General features: G+C 41.5%; 1 protein-coding gene across 3 annotated transcripts in view; it reads left to right on the top strand.

The window, feature by feature from the left end:
* Positions 1–20,424, top strand: part of UBXN11 (UBX domain protein 11) — a 49,073-nt gene extending 28,649 nt beyond the window's left edge. For 2 of the 3 annotated variants that reach the window (XM_089686222.1, XM_089686221.1), the window contains exons 10-14: positions 984–1,101; positions 9,800–9,903; positions 17,886–17,953; positions 19,654–19,788; positions 19,865–20,424. In XM_089686222.1, coding sequence (XP_089542348.1) covers positions 984–1,101; positions 9,800–9,903; positions 17,886–17,953; positions 19,654–19,788; positions 19,865–19,991 — 552 coding nt within the window. In that variant the 3' untranslated portion in view covers positions 19,992–20,424. Of the gene's footprint in view, positions 1–983; positions 1,102–9,799; positions 9,904–10,594; positions 10,871–17,885; positions 17,954–19,653; positions 19,789–19,864 lie in introns of those variants that run through there. The other variant, XM_089686224.1, reaches the window with a different exon arrangement.
* The last annotated feature ends 388 nt before the right edge of the window (positions 20,425–20,812 follow it).

Genomic DNA, 20,812 nt, shown 5'->3' with positions numbered 1-20,812 from the left:
TTTTTTTGAACAGTCTAATATTCATTTTTCTGAAATTTCTTTAGAGGAACAACACAAATTTGATATATTTTTCTTCATGTTTTGATTTGGAATAGAATGTGTAGTGTTCCCAATGCATTTGTGTGTATGGAAATAAAAGCTATTAGAGGGATTTTGAGCTTTATTCACTTTTTTCAACACACTGCTATTATTTTGAACACAACTGTGTGTGTATGTGTGTATATATATATATATATATATATATATATATATATATATATATATATATATGTGTGTGTATATATATAATGTATTTATTTTTTAAATGTCAAGACTTAGCCTATAGTAGGACTATAAAAGATAAAACTATTTTCATGGTGCTATATAAAAATGTCAGTTTCTTTAGAATGTCTGTCTCTTGTTTACAGAAAACTAATCAAAGTAACCCTGTTAATAGAAGAGGTTATATCCATTTCCCTGGCCACTTATATCTCTTGACTTTCCTCCATTAGTCATATTTATCAGCATTCAACATAGTGCATCCAGGCGAGGTAGATGTATGTGTCCCCTGCTGTGTGTTATGGTTTCATCCTTCACCTCTACATATGAGCTTTGTAGTGATATACGGGTCCAAGGATGGAACACTGCAGGGGACACTTGCATCTGACACTTCCGGTAGTGTCCAGTGCTGAAAAATCTGATGAGAGATTGAAGAATTGGAACAGAGGGAAGGCAGATTCTGAAAAAGATGGGTATACAAGTTTTTCTATTCCAGGAAACAGCCATTTCAATATTTTTAAGCGTCACTTTAAAGATAGTTTTCTGACTACTATTTATTTTTTAGTGTATTTCATTGATCATCACTATAATGGTTGGGTCTAAATTAATCTCTTGTTGTAAGTGACCTTCAATCAGTTCTTCCATTATGCTGCACATATGGTTATAGGATGGTTCATTATAACACAAATTGAGCACTGGATATAGAGATTTATACTTCTGTGCAGGTTAAAGACTTGCGTGGTGTAGTGTTTCGAGAAAGAAGATCATGGGATGAATTTCCTGGTACTGGTCACACTATTGGAGGCACAGAGGGAACTGAAAGAGAGACCAGCGAGTTACCGGGTAAGACCATACATGTTAAAAGATAAGTTTACCTTTAAAGTGGTTGTACACTTTAGTCATGAAATATGAAAGCACATCTTTCTAAACTGCACTTGCCTCTACCCAAAGCACTGAGTATGAATTCTGTCTGCCACCTCCTTCCTCTGTTATCTGCATTGGTCAGTTCTGACAGCTTTTCTTGACTCCAGGAAATAAAGGGTGACAGGGAGAGGAGCTCCAGCACACAGCGTGTGATTGACAACCTCAGCTGGGCACATTCCCTGTGTACTGTGAAGAAGTACCTCCATTTAGGGCTCAGAGCTCTTCTCTCTGAGCTATGCAGTGTTTTACTTTTGATCCCCGCCCCTAATTTTTAGAGCTAAGAAATGTGTCAAATCTGTGTTTTAGACGGCTGTACAGAAGAGATGGCTGCAGATAAACAGGTATAACATATTTAGGAGGATTTATTTCATCTCTCTTTATCACCTAGGGCTAGCCACTTTAATGGATATACAGTGCTCAGCATAAATGAGTACACTAATTTTTGAAAAGCAAGATTTTAAACAATATCTCAATGAACACAAAAACAATTTCCAAAATTTTGACAAAACTGAGTTTTATAGAACATTTGTTTAGCTCATTACATGAAAGTAAGGTTAGTAATATAAGTTAGATTACAAAATCTTCAGTTTTATTCAAAGTAGTTGATGCAAAAATGAATACACCCCACAACAGAAACTACGCCATCTAGTATTTTGTATGACCTCCATGATTTGTAAGGACAGCACCAAGTCTTTTAGGCAGTGAACAAGTTGGCGACTTATTGCAATATCTATCTTTTTACATTCTTTAAGAACAACCCCTTTTAGAGCCTGGATGCTGGAAGGAGAGTGGTGCTCAACTTGTCTCTTCAGAATTCTCCATAGGTGTTCGATTGGGTTCAGATCAGGAGACATACTTGGCCACTGAGGGAGAATGTCACCAGCACACCGAGAACCTCCAATATGGGTCCAAATGTTTTAATGAACGATCGCATAGTTAAAGCAAGGCAACATTTCAGAGTCTCACAGGACCCCTTCATCATCAGGCATTTGATGTAAATTGGAAATTAGCAACAATGGATTTTTCATCCTTGTATACAAGCATACTTAATGAAGCAGCTTTGGTGGCGGTTACACATTTCTGGTCCGGATCGACGGCCCAAAATGTCCGTGGGAATACCTTATTGAATGTTTGCGTTTTGTACTTGAAAGCTATTTTTTTGCGTTTGAGGGGACCATCTCTGCCCAAATACGTGGCACTGCCATGGGCAATTCTGCTGCCCATTCCTTTGCAAATTTATTTGTTGGGTTTATGGAGGAGCACAACATGCCTTTGTTCATTGATCATATCAAATGCTGGCTAAGATATATTGACAATATATCTTCCTTATTTGGGAAGGGGAAACATCTATTTTTTACGAGTTTGTCAATCAGTTTAACAGCATTTTTCCCGGTATCATTTTCAACCCTGAGATATCCCCCTAATAGCAATACATATCTTGATGTCAGGATCACTAATAACCAGGCTACATTCCAGACATCTGTGTTCTCCAAACCAACAGACAGGAACACCCCACTGCATTACCAGAGCGCACATCCCAAGCATCTCCTTGATAGCCTGCCTATCTCACAGTTCAAGAGCGTGTTACGCATTTAATGCTGTCTAATTGTCAGCAATCATGGCGGCGCACGGGTCTGCGCATGCGCTCTGCTCTGATCCCTGGCTCGTTTGACTACTCTTCTGGATATCCCTATTGATCTGAACTCCTGTTACCGAACCCGGCGAGTGACCTGACTACTCTTTGCTGCTTTGTACTGTGCTGTCCCCACTGTTACCGACCCGACCTGTCTGATCACGCTTCACTACCCTGCCATCCATCCATCCTGTACAGATCCGGTCACCGCTGCTCAGGCCTATTCACCTCTTCACATCAGGCTCTCTACCAGTATATACCTCTGGCGGATCCCTCTACCACAGGCAAGTGTACTCAGGGGCCGCGACCTGGTCACTGTCTGCTCCAAGTCCATCCCACCATCAGGGGCCCTGGTGAACAAGCAGACTGGGGCTTAGACCCCGCGCTCTGGGGAATCCTGTCCTGTGGATTGCTAGAGGTACCGCCAGGTGGTGTCTGACACTAATTGACAGGATAGAACAACTTGAGGCCATGTACATAAAATTTGTGGAACGAGGTTATCCTACTCGAGTACTTGACCAGGCATTAGCAAGAGCTACAGCAAATTTTGAAGGCAGCTCTAGGGCCACCAGCAGGCCATGATTTATACATGGCTTCAATCAGGAAAATGAGCATATTAAACACGGTTATGCATAACATGAACATCCTTAGGGCTGATGACACTCACACGACTTAACCACTTCCTGTCCGGACACTTTTACCCCCTTCCTGTCCAGGGCAATTTTTAGCTTTCAGCGCTATCACACTTTGAATGACAATTGCGCGGTCATGCAACACTGTACCCATATGAATTTTTTACCATTTTTTTGAGACAGATAAAGCTTTATTTTGGTGGTATTTATTCACCACTGGGATTTTTATTTTTTTTACTATGTAAATGAAAAAGTTCCAAAATTTTGAAAAAAAGTGTTTTTTTAAATAAAATTTTGCAAATAAATAATATTTCATCATAAATCTTAGCCAAAATTTATTCCGTTATTTTTTTAGTAAAAAAAAAAATCCAAATTAGTTTATAACCAAAAATTATAATTTTTAAACATTTTTTTTTACATTTTATTTTATTTTTTTTATATTATTATTTTTTATTTTTTAATTTTTTTTACATACTGTCACCCTAGCAGTACACTGTCACCATGGTGACACTGTACTACTTGTGGAGGGTGATGAAGATTTTTTTTTTTTTTTTTTACACTGATTGCTTTTACACATATATAGGATGTAAAAGCAATCATTTCTCTTTCTCTCTGTCTGCATTCCTGCAGTCATTGAGAATTACTGAGTGAGCTGTGAGTGGTCACAGCTTGTCACATGGTACAAGGCTGTTGTGTATAGCCTTGTACCATGTGACCTCTGTGATCATTCACAGATTTCACAAATAGTAAGCAATGATGTCACAAGTGACATCTTGCTTACTACTTTGCATGTGATCACTGATTTGCCAATCAGTGATCACATGATCGGGACCTCGTACAGAGGTCCCGTCCGAGGATCGGTGTTTCACTGTGTCCGGAGGACACAGCGGGCACCGGATTGCGGTGGTGCGCGCTCCCAGGGAGCGCGCACAGCTAGAAAAGGCGGGTGCTGTTTATGGACGGCAACCCGACCCTGGACTGCCACCGCCCTGCCGTTTATAAACAGCAGGCGGACGGCAAGAGGTTAAAGAATCTACTGTTATTGGCACATAAGTGAGGTAGATCCCTACGTGACCTATTAGTTCAAGTGGACCCTAGGACCAAGTACGCTAAGAGAACGTTCAAGTTCTCAAAAAAACAGGGTTGTTACAATTGTAATGTATGCAACTCTTTGATCTGTGGGGAATATTTGACAAATCCCCATGGTGAGAAATGTTACCAGATACAGGGTTACCTGAACTGTAACACTGATTTACTGCTTTTATATTCGGAAATTCCCCTGCTCACTAGTTTTATGTGGGCAAAAAAAAGGTCCCTTTTAAGCGTAGGTTTTAGAAACACAGGAGTGACATTAGAGCAGCTCTAGTCAAGAGTATCAAGGGTGAACCTACTGATTTGAGCAAACCCATAGCAGTCCATTTAATTTCGGCAGGACACCAGGTACATGAATTCAGAGGCAGGACCACCGAACACGTCAGTCGATCTGTGAGAGGAGGAGATAGTGACAACTTCCTCCTCCATCATGAAGCTTATTGGATGCATACCCTCAACATGACACCACCGAGGGGACGTAATATCAATACATCATATTTGTGCTTTTTGGATAGCAGATGATGACTTCATGATTGAAGTGTATATAGCTTTGTATATAACTTTTGGTTTGGTCACATGCCTGATGAAGGGGTCCTGCAAGACTCTGAAATGTTGCTTTGCTGTAACTATGTGATTGTTTATTAAAACTTTTGGACCCATATTGGTGATCCTCGGAGTGCTGGTGACATTCTCCCTTGCTGATTCTGTTCGGTACCAGCCGCCGGTCGCTGCAGCACCCACTTATACACACAGCCATTTTTAACGTTGGAATGTGTGCATTTGGATTGTACACTTGCATACTTGGCCACTGAATTGCTTTCACCCTGTTCTTCTTCAGAAATGCAACAGTGGTCTTAGATGTGTGTTTTGGATCATTGTCATGTTGGAAACGTACACGATGACCAAGGGCACGGAGTGATGGTAGCATCTTCTCTTTCAATATAGAGCAGTACATCTGTGAATTCATGATACCATCAATGAAATGCAGCTCCCCGATACCAGCAGCACTCGTGCAGCCCCACAGAAGGACACTGCCACTACCATGTTTCACTGTAGGCACCATGCATGTTTCTTTGTACTCCTCACCTTTGCAGCGCCATACAGTTTTGAAGCCATCTGTTCCAAAAACATATATCTTGGCCTCATCACTTCAGAGTACAGAGTCCCAGTAGTCGTCTTCTTTTCAGCATGGAAAATTTTAGGTGGGCTTTTTTTGTGCATGAGCTTTAGGAGAGGCTTCCTTCATGGATGACGCCCATGCATGCCATTCTTCTGCAGTGTACACCGTATTGTGCCACGGAAAACGATCACACTAGTTTGGCTTTCTACTTCTTTTGCTAACTGCAGTGAACTTGCATGGCAATATCCTTCAACCCTTCTAATCAGAAGATGCTCTTGTTGAGGTGTTAATTTCCGTGGATGGCCTGGACATCTCTGTGAGATGGTTGCAGTTCCATTTTGTTTAATTTTTGTATCACTTTTGCTACAGTATTCTGACGGATAAGTGATGCTTTGCTGATCCTTTGGCCTTCACCTTTCTTGTGTAAAGAAATGATTTTCTTTCTCAGGCCTTGTGACATTTCTCTTCCATGTGGTGCCATTGCTGACACAGGAAGGGGTTTTCTTTGTTAAATAAGGCCCTTTTATAATCAACTGGCTGCTGGGCACCTGTTTAATGAATAATTAGACTCACCTGTAGTTGAATTCTTGTTAATTAGGATTTTGTTGTCTAAAATTTAGCTTTGCTGTTAAGGCTTTCATTGTGGTGTATTCATTTTTACAACATGGTCTTGAATTAATTTGTTAGTAAAATAATATTTTGTGTGTGCAAGTCTTGTGTGCAATCAGTGGCCTGCATTTGTGGAAGTATTTTGTAGTATAGTGTCCCATAGGCAATGTTGATTCTGAAAGGAAGTAAAGGTTTTCTGACAAATTTGTTGGGGTGTACTCACTTATGCTGAGCACTGTATGTAAGAATTTTCAACCACTTTAACTAGTTGCCGACCGCAGATAGCCAAATGATATCTGCACTGCGGCCGGCCAGTTCTTGGAGGGCGTCATGACGCCCTCCCAGAACGCGCTCTCCTGCACACCCCCGGGGGGCACGCACCTGGCGATCTCCGTGATCGCTGTGTCCTAAGGACACAGCTGATCACGTGATGTGGTAAAAGGCTAATCACAGCGGCCTTTTACCACGTGATCAGCCGCGTCCAATGACATGCTGATTACTGGGAAATGCAATTGCCGGTTCTCGGATGCACTTTCCTCATGCTGTCAGAGCGTGAGGTAAGTACTGCCGAGAACCGGCAGTTGTCAGAGCAGGGATTGGCACCAATGATCAGTGCCCTGATGACCGATGCCCAATGGCTGCCCACCTGTGCCCAGCAGTGCCGCCCACCTGTGCCCAGCAGTGCCACCCATCTGTGCTCAGCAGTGTCACCCACCTGTGTCCATCAGTGCCCATCAGTGCAGCCCAGCAGTTGTGCCAGTCAGTGCCCAGCAGTGCCGCCAGTCAGTGTCCAGCAGTGCCGACTATCAGTACCCATCATCAGTGCAAGCTCATCAGTGCCACCTCATTAGTGCTGCCTATCAGTGCCCATCAGTGCTGCAAATTTCATATGGGTACAGCGTTGCATGACTGCGCAATTGTCATTCAAAGTGCGGCAGCGCTGAAAGCTGAAATTTGGTCTGGTAAGGAAGGGGGTAGAGGTGCCCAGTATGCAAGTGGTTAAGAAGTAAAATAAAATTAAATGCATATATTTTTGCAAGAAAAAAAATGTGTATTCATAATTTTTTTTCACAGGAGCCTGCAAAGCATTGCACCTACGATCACTGGATTGCGGGTGTGATGTCAGGGTCCTATGCACTCTACCTCCAACATGTGGGTGGACTATGAATGTGCTGATTACCACACTTGTAGTCTATTTAGAACTACAAGCCTTGTAACCTATTAATTGTGATTGAATGACATAGCTGTGTTGGTGGAGCTGCAGCGGTTTTAAATTTGACAGCATTGCCCTAGAGAAATAAAAATACTGTTTTTCTAAAGTAAGGTTATACTTTTAAAGGGGTGAATGACTGGATCTCCAGTTATTTGCCATGCGTTTCCCCACCAAGTCATTTCCTGTTGATCACTGATGCACCCAAGCTTACTATGTGTCAGGTCAAGTTAGCCACAGATGTGGATTTCACATTTATCGGAAAGGACCTGCTTTTCTGTTTGACATTTATTGATGGGGGCAGAACAACTCGTTTATTTTTTCAATAACACTGGCTAATTTATTTTGCCAAGGTGTTTGTATGACTGGGTTGCCACAGTTCTTCACACTTGCTTTCCATTTTATACTTGCCTACAAATTGTGGGGTTTTAGGCCTAAAATCCTCATTTGCATCCTCTTAGTTTTGAATCCTACTTACCATACAAAATCAGCCAGTTGTTTAGAAGTTGTGGCACCCATGTCTGATAATGGAGGGGGTTAGTTTTCATCCTGCTACAGGGAAACGGAATATGACTTGAATGGCTCGCTATTTTACCAAATATTAAACAGGTAAACTATGAATCTATAATGTTTCAGCTGCTGTGTATCAATATCAACATAAACACTGGTTGAATTCTATAAAATGAGGAGGTTGAGCCCAACCATTTATTCTGAACATATTATGTTTGTTTAAAGTGCAGCACCAATAAGGTCACTTTATCCACAGGTACCTTGTATGGTCATCTTAATATTTATTATTTTTCCAGATGCAAGTGCAAGCAGTATCAAGTATATATTTAGCCAATGTGGATCTAAGACAACATACTTTGTGCTACAGTATGAGTAAACTTCACAGGAACATAATAGATAAACTGGATTGAAGGCTTTGATCCTTACTAACCCTGTATTAGAACACAATTGATTCATCACAAGGACAAAAATATTCCACACCAATCATGCAGGTAGAAAAATAGGCTTGTGGGACTGAATTATAAATTATGTGCAATGCAAGAACTGGAATTTTTTCATGCCCAAAAGGTTATGAGGATCATGCTTTGTATTCCAATTGGCAAACAGTCCCTGGCAGCGAAGGGTACTGTGATGTACGTGTGCAGCATGACGAACGTTCTGGCTTAATCTGTGTTAAAATTGAAAACATACACGTCTAGGGAGCTGTCTGGGTTTTCCTCAAGATTACGTAACCTATAATTCTAATGGGTCCAAATTGAAGAGCAGCGCTCATAAAACAAAACTAATAACAGTCCAGAATGTGTATCTGTAACAGAATATCCATGCAAATAAAGTACACTATGAATTAAAGATGAAAGTCTTCATATGGTGTAAAAAGACTCCTCCAAGTGGAAAAAACAATGCACTCCGTGCTCCCACACCAGTGTCCAAATCAAAGGCTTACCGGAACAGTATGACCCTCATAATGATAAGTCCTATAGTGCTTGAAAATGATTAGCTCAGATCCTGAATATAGTATGTCACCACTTCACTCCACCATATATATTGACAGCCACAAAGGGGAATGTGCATGGAAAAATGAAAATGCTCCACCTAGTAGAAAAGTCAATGGTAAACAATATTTATTAAAAACCGTGCTACACACGTGCATAAAAACATAATACTGTACAAGTCAAAATCTCAAGGGAATGTGCAGTTAGCTTCTGGATTTCATGATGTTTTGTGTTTCTTCCATTTGCGAATGATTGCGCCAACATTTGTCACCTTCCCACCAAGATGCTTGGCGATAGTTTGGTAGCCCAGTGCAGCCTTGTGTAGTTCTATAATCTTGTCCCTGACATCCTTGGACAGCTCTTTGGTCTTTGCCATGGTGGAGAGTTTGGAATCTGATGGTTTGATTGCTCCTGTGGTCAGGTGTCTTTTTATACAGGTAACAAAATGAGATTAGCAGCACTCCCTTTGAGACTGCTTCTAATCTCAGCTTGTTACCTGTATGAAAGACACCTGGTAGCCAGAAATCCTGCTGAATGATAGGGGAACAAATACTTATTTCCCTCATGAACATGCAAATCAGTGCAGAATTTGTTAGACATGCATTTCTTTTGATTATTTTGTTGCTATTCTGTCTCAATACACCTACCATTCGATTTTTAGACTGATCATTTGTTTGTGAGTGGACAAATATTCAAACTCAGCAGGGGATCAAATACTTATTTCCTTCACTGTACTTGTGGTGGCTTTTCCATGTGATCTTTGGAAAGGAAATTCATTAAAACCAAATTGGTATATTGATGTCTTTTTTTAATAAACAGGTCACCAGCTATCTGTTGATCAGTTTTTAAGCCGACTTCCAAAATCTGTTGTGCATGGTGGCCGGGTCTTGGATATTCAGGGTCCAATAAGAGAAGCCCTGCAGGTAGGAATAACTCCTTTATCTGTGACACACTGGGAATTTCTATTCTGTTATATTCATAACAAGTCTTATGTGTTTATTATAAAATATTACTGCACAGACCTTAATAAGTTCACCTTTGGGAACATGTTACAAGTTCCACCCATTTTTAAGGTGGAACATGTAACATGTTCCCACTGCTGCAGCTGCTACCTGATGCCCCCTCCCTGTGGCAGCAGTACAGTGAGAAGTTCCGCATACTAGCTGTCACTTTTTGAAAACAGGGCAGCTTTGCAGGGCTCCACCTGCATGGCTGCGTCATTCATTCATAGTTGTCAAGTGTGGTTCTCAATGAACTACCACAGCTCTGTTGAGCTGTGGTAGTTCTTTGAGTCTTCCTGTCAGACTGTATCTGCTTGCCTGTACAGGCACACTTATACACTGACAGGTTGGCAGTTCTCTATGGCAACAGCAATCTGCAGCTCACTGACGCAATGCTTTCTAGGCTCCAAAAAAATTTAGTAAATGCACATGTTTTACCTGCAAAAAAATGGGATTTATTATTTATATTTTTAAAAGTGAACTTCTCTTTTAGTGCCCGGTCATACCAATGCGAATTGAAATCATGCAATGATTGTGAATGTCAGTGTCTTAACATGTGCGATTTCCTGCAGTGCGGTTTCTAAAGTCATTTTTGCATTACTTTTTTCTGCAGTTTTGTTGCGTTTTCATAGACATAGAATATAATGGAAATCACACTGCAAATTACAAGAAACCTTCAAGAAAATCTTCACAAGGAGCAAGAAAGCCTTTTAGAAATTGTAGCTGAAATCACGCTGAAATTGCACACAAATTGTGCGCTTTTATATTGCAGCGGTGTGGCCGGTGACTAAAAGTATATATAAAACAACCCATTCTGTCTAACAAAGAAATGAAAGTCAAACCGATGTGTGTATGTATATGTGTAGTAAATAAATATATATGTACTTGGTGTCATTCTTGACTCCAATCTATCCTTCCAGCCCCAAGTCCAATCACTAACAAACTCATGCAGACTCTACCTCTGCAACATCGCCAAAATCCGCATGTTCCTAACCCCAGAAACCACTAAGCAGCTCATCCACTCCCTCATCATATCACGACTCGATTACTGCAACTCCCTCCTCACTGGCCTGCCTCGCCACAGGCTATCCCCGATTCAGTCGATCCTGAGTACGGCAGCCAGACTCATCCACCTTACCAACCGCTCCGTTTCCACCACCCCCCCTGCCAATCCCTCCACTGGCTTCCGATTGCCCAATGGATCAAATTCAAAATCCTAACACTGACGTACAAAGCTGTCCATCATACTGTCCCAAACTACATCACCAACCTAATATCCAAGTACCACCCTACACGCACTCTCCGCTCCTCACGGGACCTCCTTCTCTCTAGTTCCCTGGTCTCCTCCTCCCATGCCCGCCTCCAGGACTTCTCCAGGGCATCACCCATACTCTGGAACTCCTTACCCCAATCCATCAGACTATCACCTACTTTCCTCTCCTTTAGGCGCATCCTGAAAACCCACCTCTTCAGGGAAGCCTACCCCACCCCCTGCTAATTCCCGACCTCCTCCACTCTTCCTACCACTCCATCCCCCACAGCTATTTCCTCCTGTACCACTATCCCCTCCCTTCTAGATTGTAAGCTCCAAGGAGCAGGGCCCTCGAACCCCTTGTGTATCGCATTGTATTGTTATTGTACTGTCGCATGTTCTGTCTCCCATTGTAATGTACAGCGCTGAGCGAACTGTTGGCGCTTTATAAATACTGTATAATAATAATATATATATATATACACAATGCATCCAGAAAGTATTCACAGCAGTTAACTTTCACAACATTTTGTTATGTTACAGCCTTATTCCAAAATGGATTAAATTCATTTTTTTCCCAACATTCTACAAACAATACCCCATAATGACAAGGTGAAAGAAATCTTTGGAATGTATTAAAAATAAAAAATGAAAAAAAAAAGCACATGTATATACAGTTGTGTTCAAAATAATAGCAGTGTGTTGAAAAAAGTGAATAAAGCTCAAAATCCTTCTAATAGCTTTTATTTCCATACACACAAATGCATTGGGAACACTACACATTCTATTCCAAATCAAAACATGAAGAAAAATATATCAAATTTGTGTTGTTCCTCTAAAAAAATTGAAGAAAAGTGAATATTAGACTGTTCAAAAAAATAGTGTTTGTATTCTTCTTTACAAACTCAAACATTCACTATATAAACTGAAAAATGTTTGAAGATTTTGCTTTCCTTTGAATCACTTAATTAATATTTAGTTGTATAAGCACTGTTTCTGAGAACTGCTGTACATCTGTGTTGTATGGAGTCAACCAACTTCTGGCACCTGTGATCAGGTATTCCAGCCCAGGATGATTGGACTACATTCCACAGTTCTTCTCCATTTCTTGGTTTTGCCGCAGAAACTGCATTTTTGATGTCACCCCACAAGTTTTCTATTGGATTAAGATCCGGGGATTGGGCTGGCCACTCCATAACGTCAATCTTGTTGGTCTGGAACCAAGATGTTGCACATTTACTGGTGTGTTTGGGGTTGTTGTCTTGTTGGAACACCCATTTCAAGGGCATTTCCTCTTCAGCATAAGGCAGCATGACCTCTTCAAGTATTCTGATGTATTCAAACTGATCCATGATGCTACCTGTTTTTCAAAGAATGAATGACCTCACTAATAGAACTCCACACTGCTATTATTTTGAACATGCCCCTTTCAATTAGTGATTCAATTACACAGAATCAGCAGCATGCATGTCATGACTGTTGGGTCTGTTGGATTTCTATTACTCTACTACACCTGCTAGTAAATTATTTGCCATGTAGAAATATCATTTCTACCAAAAACAGTGATTGATCAGGGTAGTGATGTCTGACTACTATTATTTTGAACACAACTGTAAGTATTAACAGCCTTTGCTCAATATTTTGTTGAAGCACCTTTAGCACCAATTACAACCTCAAGTCATTTTGAGTATGATGCTACAAGCTTGGCACGCCTATTTTTGGGCAATTTCTTCCATTCTTCTTTGCAGTACCTCTCAAGCTCAATCAGGTTGGATGGGAAGCGTCGGTGCACAACCATTTTCAGATGTTCAATCGGGTTCAAGTCTGGGCTCTGGCTGGGCCTCCAAGACATTCACAGAGCTGGCCTGCAGCCACTCCTTTGTTATGTGGGCTGTGTGCTTAAGGTCTTTGTCCTGTTGAAAGATGAACCGTCGCCCCAGTCTAAGGTCCAGAGCACTCTGGAACAGATTTTCATCAAGAATGTCTCTGTACATTGCTGCATTCATCTTTTCTTCAACCCTGACTAGTCTCCCAGTTCCTGCCACTGAAAAACACCTCCACAGCATGATGCTGCCACCACCATGCTTCACTGTTGGGGTGGTATTGGCCAGGTGGTGAACGTTTCCTCCAGACACGACGCTTGGCATTCAGGCCAAAGAGTTCAATCTTTGTTTCATCAGACCAGAGAGTTTTGTTTCTCATAGTCTGAGAGTCCCTCAGGTGCTTTTGGCAAACTCCAGGTGGGCTACCATTTGTCTTTTAGGGAGGAGTGGCTTCGGTCTGGCCACTCTACCATACAGGCCTGATTGATGGAGTACTGCAGAGATGGTTGTTCTTCTGGAAGGTTCTCCTTTCTCCACAGAGAAACGCTGGAGGGGGTGCTTGGTTACCTCCCTGGCTAAGGCCCTTCTCCCTCAATTGCTAATTTTGGCCGGGCAAGCCAACTCTAGGAAGACTCGTGGTGGTTCCAAACCTCTTCCGTGTACGGATGATGGAGGGCACTGTGCTCATTGAGACCTTCAATGCTGCAGAAATTTTTCTGTACCCTTTCCCAGATCTGTGTCTTGATACAAGTCTCTGAGGTCTACGGACAATTCCTTGGACTTCATGGCTTGGTTTGTGCTCTGACATGCCCTGTTAACTGTTGGACCTTATGTAGACAGACAGGTTTATGCCTTTCCTAATCATGTCCAATCAACTGAATTTGCCATGGGTGGACTCTAATCAAGTTGTGGAAACATCTCATGGATATTCAGTCATGAGTGTCATGGCAAAGGCTGTGAATACGTATGTACGTGTTTTTTTTTTCATTTTTATTAAATTGCAAAGATTTCAAAACAAACTTCTTTCATGTTGTCATTATGAGGTATTGTTTATAGAATGTTGAGGAAAAAAATGAATTTAATCCATTTTGGAATGAGGCTGTAACATAACAAAATGCGGCAAAAGTTAAGGAGAGAGAGAGAGATCAAAAAAAATGAAAGGAACACTTTGAAAACACATCAGATCTCAATTGGGAAAAATTTCATGCTGGATATCTATACTGATATAAACTGGGTAATGTGTTAGGAATGTAAGGATGCCCCATCGTTTGATGAACATGAAAATTATCAACCTACAGAAGACTGAATTCAACCCTGAAAATCAAAGTGAAAAAATTATGCTGCAGACTAGTCCAGTCTAGTTTTGCTGAAATTTCATTGCAGCAACTTAGAATGGTACTCAGTATGTATGGCCCCCACGTGCTTGTATGCATGCCATACAACGTCGGGGCATGCTCCTAAAGAGACAACAGATGGTGTCCTGGGGTAATTCCTCCCAGATCTGGACCAGTGCATCACTGAGCTCCTGGATAGTCTGAGGTGCAACCTGGCAGCATCAGATGGACCAAAACATGATATCCCAGAGATAGGCCAGGCAAACGTAAGGGCCATTCGGTGGTATCAATTTCTTCATCCTCCAGGAACTACCTGCATACTCGGCATGAGGCCGGGCATTGTCGTGCACCAGGAGGAACCCAGGACCCACTACACCAGCATAGGGTCTGATAATGGGTCCAAGGATTTCATCCCGATACCTAATGGCAGTCAAAGTGCTATTGTCTAGCCTGTAAAGGTCTGTGCGTCCCTCCATGGATATGCCTCCCCAAACCATCACTGACCCACCACCAAAACGGCTTCTCTAGACCCTTTCACATCTGTCACATGTGCTCAGGGTGAACCTGCTCTCATCTGTGAAAAGCACAGGGCACCAATGGCCAATTCTGGTGTTCATTGGCAAATGCCAATCGAGCTCTATGGTGCCGGGCCGTGAGCACAGGGCCTCCTAGAGGACGTCGGGCCCTCAGGCCACCCTTATGAAGTCTGTTTCTGATTGTTTGGTCAGAGACATTCACACCAGTGACCAGCTGGAGGTCATTTTGTAGGGCTCTGGCAGTGTTCATCCTGTTCCTCCCTGCACAAAGGAGCAGATACTGGTCCTGCTGATGGGTTAAGGACCTTCTATGGCCCTGTTCAGCTCTCTTAGAGTAACTGCCTGTCTCCTGGAATCTCCTCCATGCTCTTGAGACTATGCTGGGAGACACAGCAAATCTTCTGGCAATAGCACATATTGATATGCCATCCTGGAGGAGTTGGACTGCCTGTGCAACTTCTGTAGGGTCCAGGTATCGCATCATGCTACCAGTAGTGACACTGACCCTAGCCAAAACTAGTGAAAAACAGACGAGTAGGGAAAAAAATGTCAGTGGCGGCCTCCTCTAAAAACCATTCCTGTTTTGGGGGTTGTCTCATTGTTGCCCATCTAGTACACCTGTTGTTAATCAGTTTGTTGCATTGGTGTTAAATTAACAACCCCCTCTACTAAACTGACCAGATCAATATCCCAGGAGTTTAATTGACTTGATGCTATACTCTGATTAATTTTTTTGAGCAGTGTGTTGTAGCAATCGCGCACACAGAGATGGATGTGAACCTCCATTTTGGCAAAGGCCTCCATCTTGTATCATTTTCTACTCCCAAATTAGATTCCTCCGATATCCCCCCTCCCTCTCTGTTGAGTGACATGTGGTCTGTTTGAGGTAGAGATCAAAGGCATCAAGTCCAGTGGGAGAACTCATGTTTATAAACCCCAATTAGCCTGGCCCCCAGATGTTTGCGAGACTCTGCTTGGAGAAGGATTGTAAAACCATAAACCAAGTCCTTCACTGAACTCAAAGACATTCCAGGTAGTCGTAAAACGGACTCACATTTAAACATCCCCTTTTCCCCTATGATTACATGTCATGGACTATGAAAGATGTACATAAAAACCAGGCATGTATTTAGATTGGTCTCGTTAATACAAGGCCTCTGATATATTACATCCCTTAGCTGGCATCAACAGGAGAACAGAAAATGATCTCCTTGGCCGTCCCAGCAGGTGTGTCGTGTTTCATGCCTAGACGTTCAGCAGTCGATTCTGCGTAATAATCTACTCGTGGATAGAATGTTATATGTATCCAGGGAAAGTTATTGCCCTGATATCAGCTTGTGAGGGATTTTGGTCCTAGCTTGGGCCTCCGCCTATGGCTCCCTCCCTCGGTGGGGCGATTGGTTCTCTGCTTCAAGGAGACACCATGCTGGGTTGCTGGTGAGGCTGTTGTGCTTGGAGAGGAGGGCTGAGCTGAGTTGAGGATTTTCCCTTTTGGCATCGGAACTAACTTTGGGAGATGAAGCACCCTTTTGGCTCGGGAAGCTTGATCTGCTTGGACCAGGACGTTTGGCAAGTGCTTTACCTCCATGAATTACTTTCTGTTATCTCTTTTCTGTGCTATTGCTCTTTGTATATTTATATATATATATATATAGGCTACATCTTTTTCTGTAAATATTTTTATTGCACCCATTTGACCTTTTAGTAATAAATCTTACTTTCTGATAGTGTTGAACTGTTTTTAAAGCTCTTTAATGCAACCTAAGAACCCCTGCCTCTGAAGAGCGCTACTGTGTGTGTGTTTTGAGCTTCGGTATATCTCGGCCTGCGGTGATAGTGGTATACCGACGCTTATGCAAACATCATAGTGTTATTGCTGATATTGCCGAGTTTCCTCTTTCTCTGTACAAAAAGGAGGTGGTAGCAGTGTGAAGAGTTAATTGCATAATTAACCTGACCCAGTAACAATCGCTCCCAGGCTGCAAGTACACAGATTGTGGTCCATTAGCTGGAAATCTTTGTGCAGAGTGCAGCTGGGCACGGCATTGTTATGCACGTGACAGCGCGGTTTTAGATTGGCTAGTCCTTCGGTCATGAGTTTGGTGAGAAGGCCTGGGGTCTGAAGCCGTGGTTATCGCGTGTGTGTGCGTGCGTGCGTGTATACATACACCTACAGTATCTCGCAGAAGTGAGTAGATCCCTCACATTTTTGTAAATATTTTATTATATCCAGGGATGTTGGATTCCTATCGCCCGACACATGTAGTTCTGGGCAGGTAGTTTTTTTTCTACCTTTTTAGCCCTGCTGCGGGCAAGCAGTGGGCTCACCTGTCAGGTGGAAGAATTTGGCGGCAGCGCTGCTGGCGATTGCTTCCACACAGTGCCAGCCTCTCCGCGCCCCCCACTCCGCGCCACTGTGGGGACTGTGGAAGAAGGGGAGGATCAAACAGCCTTTTTACACAATATGGAAGATTAACCCCTTAGGTTCCTCATTGAATATAACAAGCATGCTTTACTGCATATACAGACTGATTTTACTGTTGTGGGTTTAGTAACACTTTAATGATTGTGCCAGGGAAAGGGGGGTGTCAGGACAAGTCTGATCATTGGAGGAAAGCATGCTTAGTTCCCAGAAAATGTAGGAAACAGAGGGATAGGAACAGGGGTAGGAACACCAGGGATTTCACACAAAGGAAACAATACAAAGTGAACAGGATACTTTTTCATACAAGTACATGGTACAGCAGACATATAATTAATATCAAATGTTGGTTTTACATATTCTTCAAGTCATGAAGTTATGTGGTACTTTGAAAGCTTCACATTTTTTTTCAAGCATTCATTTTAATTGCTGCTACTCTAGCCAGCTGTAAATTATTAGATTTAATCGCTATAGGTCTGATTTACAGCTGCAGCTCTGTTTAAGACTTGCTCCCTATCTTGTTTGTCTCTGTTATAGGGATCTAAAGGAGAAAAAATACAAGAAATCTTAATAGACTCTCCGCATGTGTTATTAATGGACAAAAGGTAAGCCCAGTTTGAGAATAGATTTACTTGCATAATAGGGTAATATGTATGCTTTCCATGGCCCTGTTTACCCAAAATTTTACTTTATTTTTTTTGTGTCAGTGGTTGGGTAATAAAAAAAAAAGTCTCTGCAGTGGGCATCCAGCCCCTAATCCCCTCTGCCTTTATGCTGGCCCTATACGCAATAAATAACAGATAGGAAATGATTCAAGAGTAGGGCTGCATTTTTATTTTTCTGCATAAACACCCAGATGTTTGTTTCTATTGATAAGCAGTCTGTAGGGTGAATATTTCCAACATAGGTAATAGACTTTTTATCAATAGTTACTGTAGTTGACTGTTTTGCGTCACTTTAAACAGACAAATATTTAGCAAGTATAATAAAATGGCACATATAGACTGCTGGTGTCTGTTTCTGAGCAGCCTATTTTGGCTTTGGCAGGCAGATCTTTCCCATTGAAGATGCTTTAAGCTACTACAGTAGAAAATACATGTGAGAACTATACTGCATTATGCCATTACACAGGGGGTGATAATATAAACAGATGCTGAACTCTACTTTGAAGAAAATAAAAATTCTAACTAGCTGTAAATGTTAGATGATATTGCTAGCCAGGACATCCCCAGCACCGTCTTATCAGTGAAAAACTAAATGGGTCAGTCAAATCTTTTTTTTTTTTGCAAGATCAGTTAGTCAAGGACAATAAGTTGTGTGTTTCATGCCTGAATATGACCCATCTAACTGGGTGATGAATGTAGTTCAGCTACATTTTCAGCTTTTCAGGCAGACCCGATCAGAAACTCCATGCAGGCAGATGTAAAGAGACTTGTCTATTTACATCTGCCATGGGTCCACCAGAGTCTACTGTCAAAATGTGGACAAGCTGAATGGGCACAGATGTCAAAGAACTGACATCCATCACATTAAACTCCAGTTCAGCAGGGAATATGTTCGCAGATCCCCTGCTGAATGTAGTGCTCTTTTTGGAAGGACCCTTAGAGCTGATTCACATTTATGCGGTGCGGATTGAAGCTCAGGTTTCACAGATAACTGATACAGTAGCTGTTCACTGGTTCATGTCAGGTTTACATAAGTACAGGACAGGATTAGCTCAGGATCTTATCCTGTTCACACATATGCAGTTTAGGCATGGTTCCCATAGAAGTCAATAGTCTGTAATCCTCACCTGAAGCCACTGCTCAGAAATCGCACATGACCCTTTAAAACTGCACTGAATCTGCACCAGACATATGTGAACAGGCACCATAGGAAGCAATGTTATTTCACAGGTTATGCAGATTGGATGCGGTTCAAACCACATATGTGAACGGGCACTTACTCTACAGAATATTCACATGTGCATACTGGGCAATGAATGACAGAAACTCACAGTAATATATATGTAAGAATAAAGTGCAAGTTGTACTATTCTTACACACTTTTTGCCCTATGACCCAGCAGTTACAGTGAATTCCATTGAAGAGTAAATAAACTCAAAGCAGCTCAAGTAGATAACGCAGGGCAGCTGCTGGTATGAGTGCTTGCTTCCAGTGTTTGGTCCACCAACTGAGAACAGCAGAAAAGACCAAAAACCGAACTCGGTGTATAGTGAAATTTTCGAGGTGTTTCATTGTAGTGTACTGAAGTAATAAACATTTAGAATAGAACACAATCATGCTAGTCTTGCATTCTTTTGAAGTCATTCCAAGTCCCTGACAAATGTGGTTGTCTGCACGCTGCGAGTCAAGTCTGAGAATGGAGAAGACACATACAAAGTACGAATGTTGTCCTCTGAGACTCTTGGGGATCTGCGGAAGTACCTATCAAATCACAGGTGAATAGTAGTTTCATATACTCACCATGAAATATGCTTCCATCATACTTAATCTTTTGTTTTCCTTTATTCACAGAACTACTGAAGATGACTTTGAAATCATCAATCGATTGCCTTATCGAGTTTATGACAACAATGAATGTACTCTACAAGAAGCTGCCCTTGTACCCAATGCTTTTCTCCTTCTAAGAAGAAAACTTTAAAATAACTCTGGTAAATGGGTATCATATGGCAATCAAACAACCTTTTAAGAATCTACTAGAATCAGACTTTGTAATTAGGCGTAATTATGAGTGTTTTTATGCTGCTTCTATGTAATTTATATTAGAAAGAGATTACATTTTATAGAAAATGCACTGCATATAAGAACTACAACTAAAGTTATAAAGAAATAAGATTTAAACTATTTAAATAGTATCAAAAATGACATCTCTGCTTTGATTATTGATTACAAAGCACCATGCTTTTCAGAGTATAATTCATACCTGTTCCTTCCCCAAACACAACAGCCATGGTATTATAGACTTGTAGTTTTGGGTGGAATTAGGACACTCTCCCTCATTTCTTGTACTTTTGACCAAAACCTCTACCGATGATTATGGGTTTCTAATAATAAAACCTGACATACAACTTGAATTTTCTCCATCCTATCCAAAACACCAAGGTGACTTGTATTATCATTAAAGCCTAACTCCAGATATTTGATTTTGAATAGAGTGAGGAAGAGTTAAAATTTGTCAGTTTTTTTACTTCTGTATGTTACCCCACTGGGGACGTTGCCCTCTTTTCCCATGTTTGTGACACCAATTCTACCTCTTTTCCACTCTACTATAAATGTGTTTTAGTCTTCACTGGAGAGCTTTTCCATCACTTCATGTCCAAACAGGAGGTGAGGGGAAATTTCCCCTACCAGGGAAAAAAAACTGCTATGAAAACCTGAGCTTTGAACCCCCTCCTCATTCAACCCAAAACTAAATACACTTTTAGGCTGGCCATACATTAAACAATTTTCTTGGAATTTTGC

The sequence above is a fragment of the Staurois parvus genome, unplaced genomic scaffold, assembly GCF_062004578.1.
Source record: "Staurois parvus isolate SC_StPar_1 unplaced genomic scaffold, SC_StPar_1.0 ptg000394l, whole genome shotgun sequence".
Classification (NCBI taxonomy): domain Eukaryota; kingdom Metazoa; phylum Chordata; class Amphibia; order Anura; family Ranidae; genus Staurois; species Staurois parvus.
This window is presented reverse-complemented; position numbering and strand designations above follow the sequence as displayed.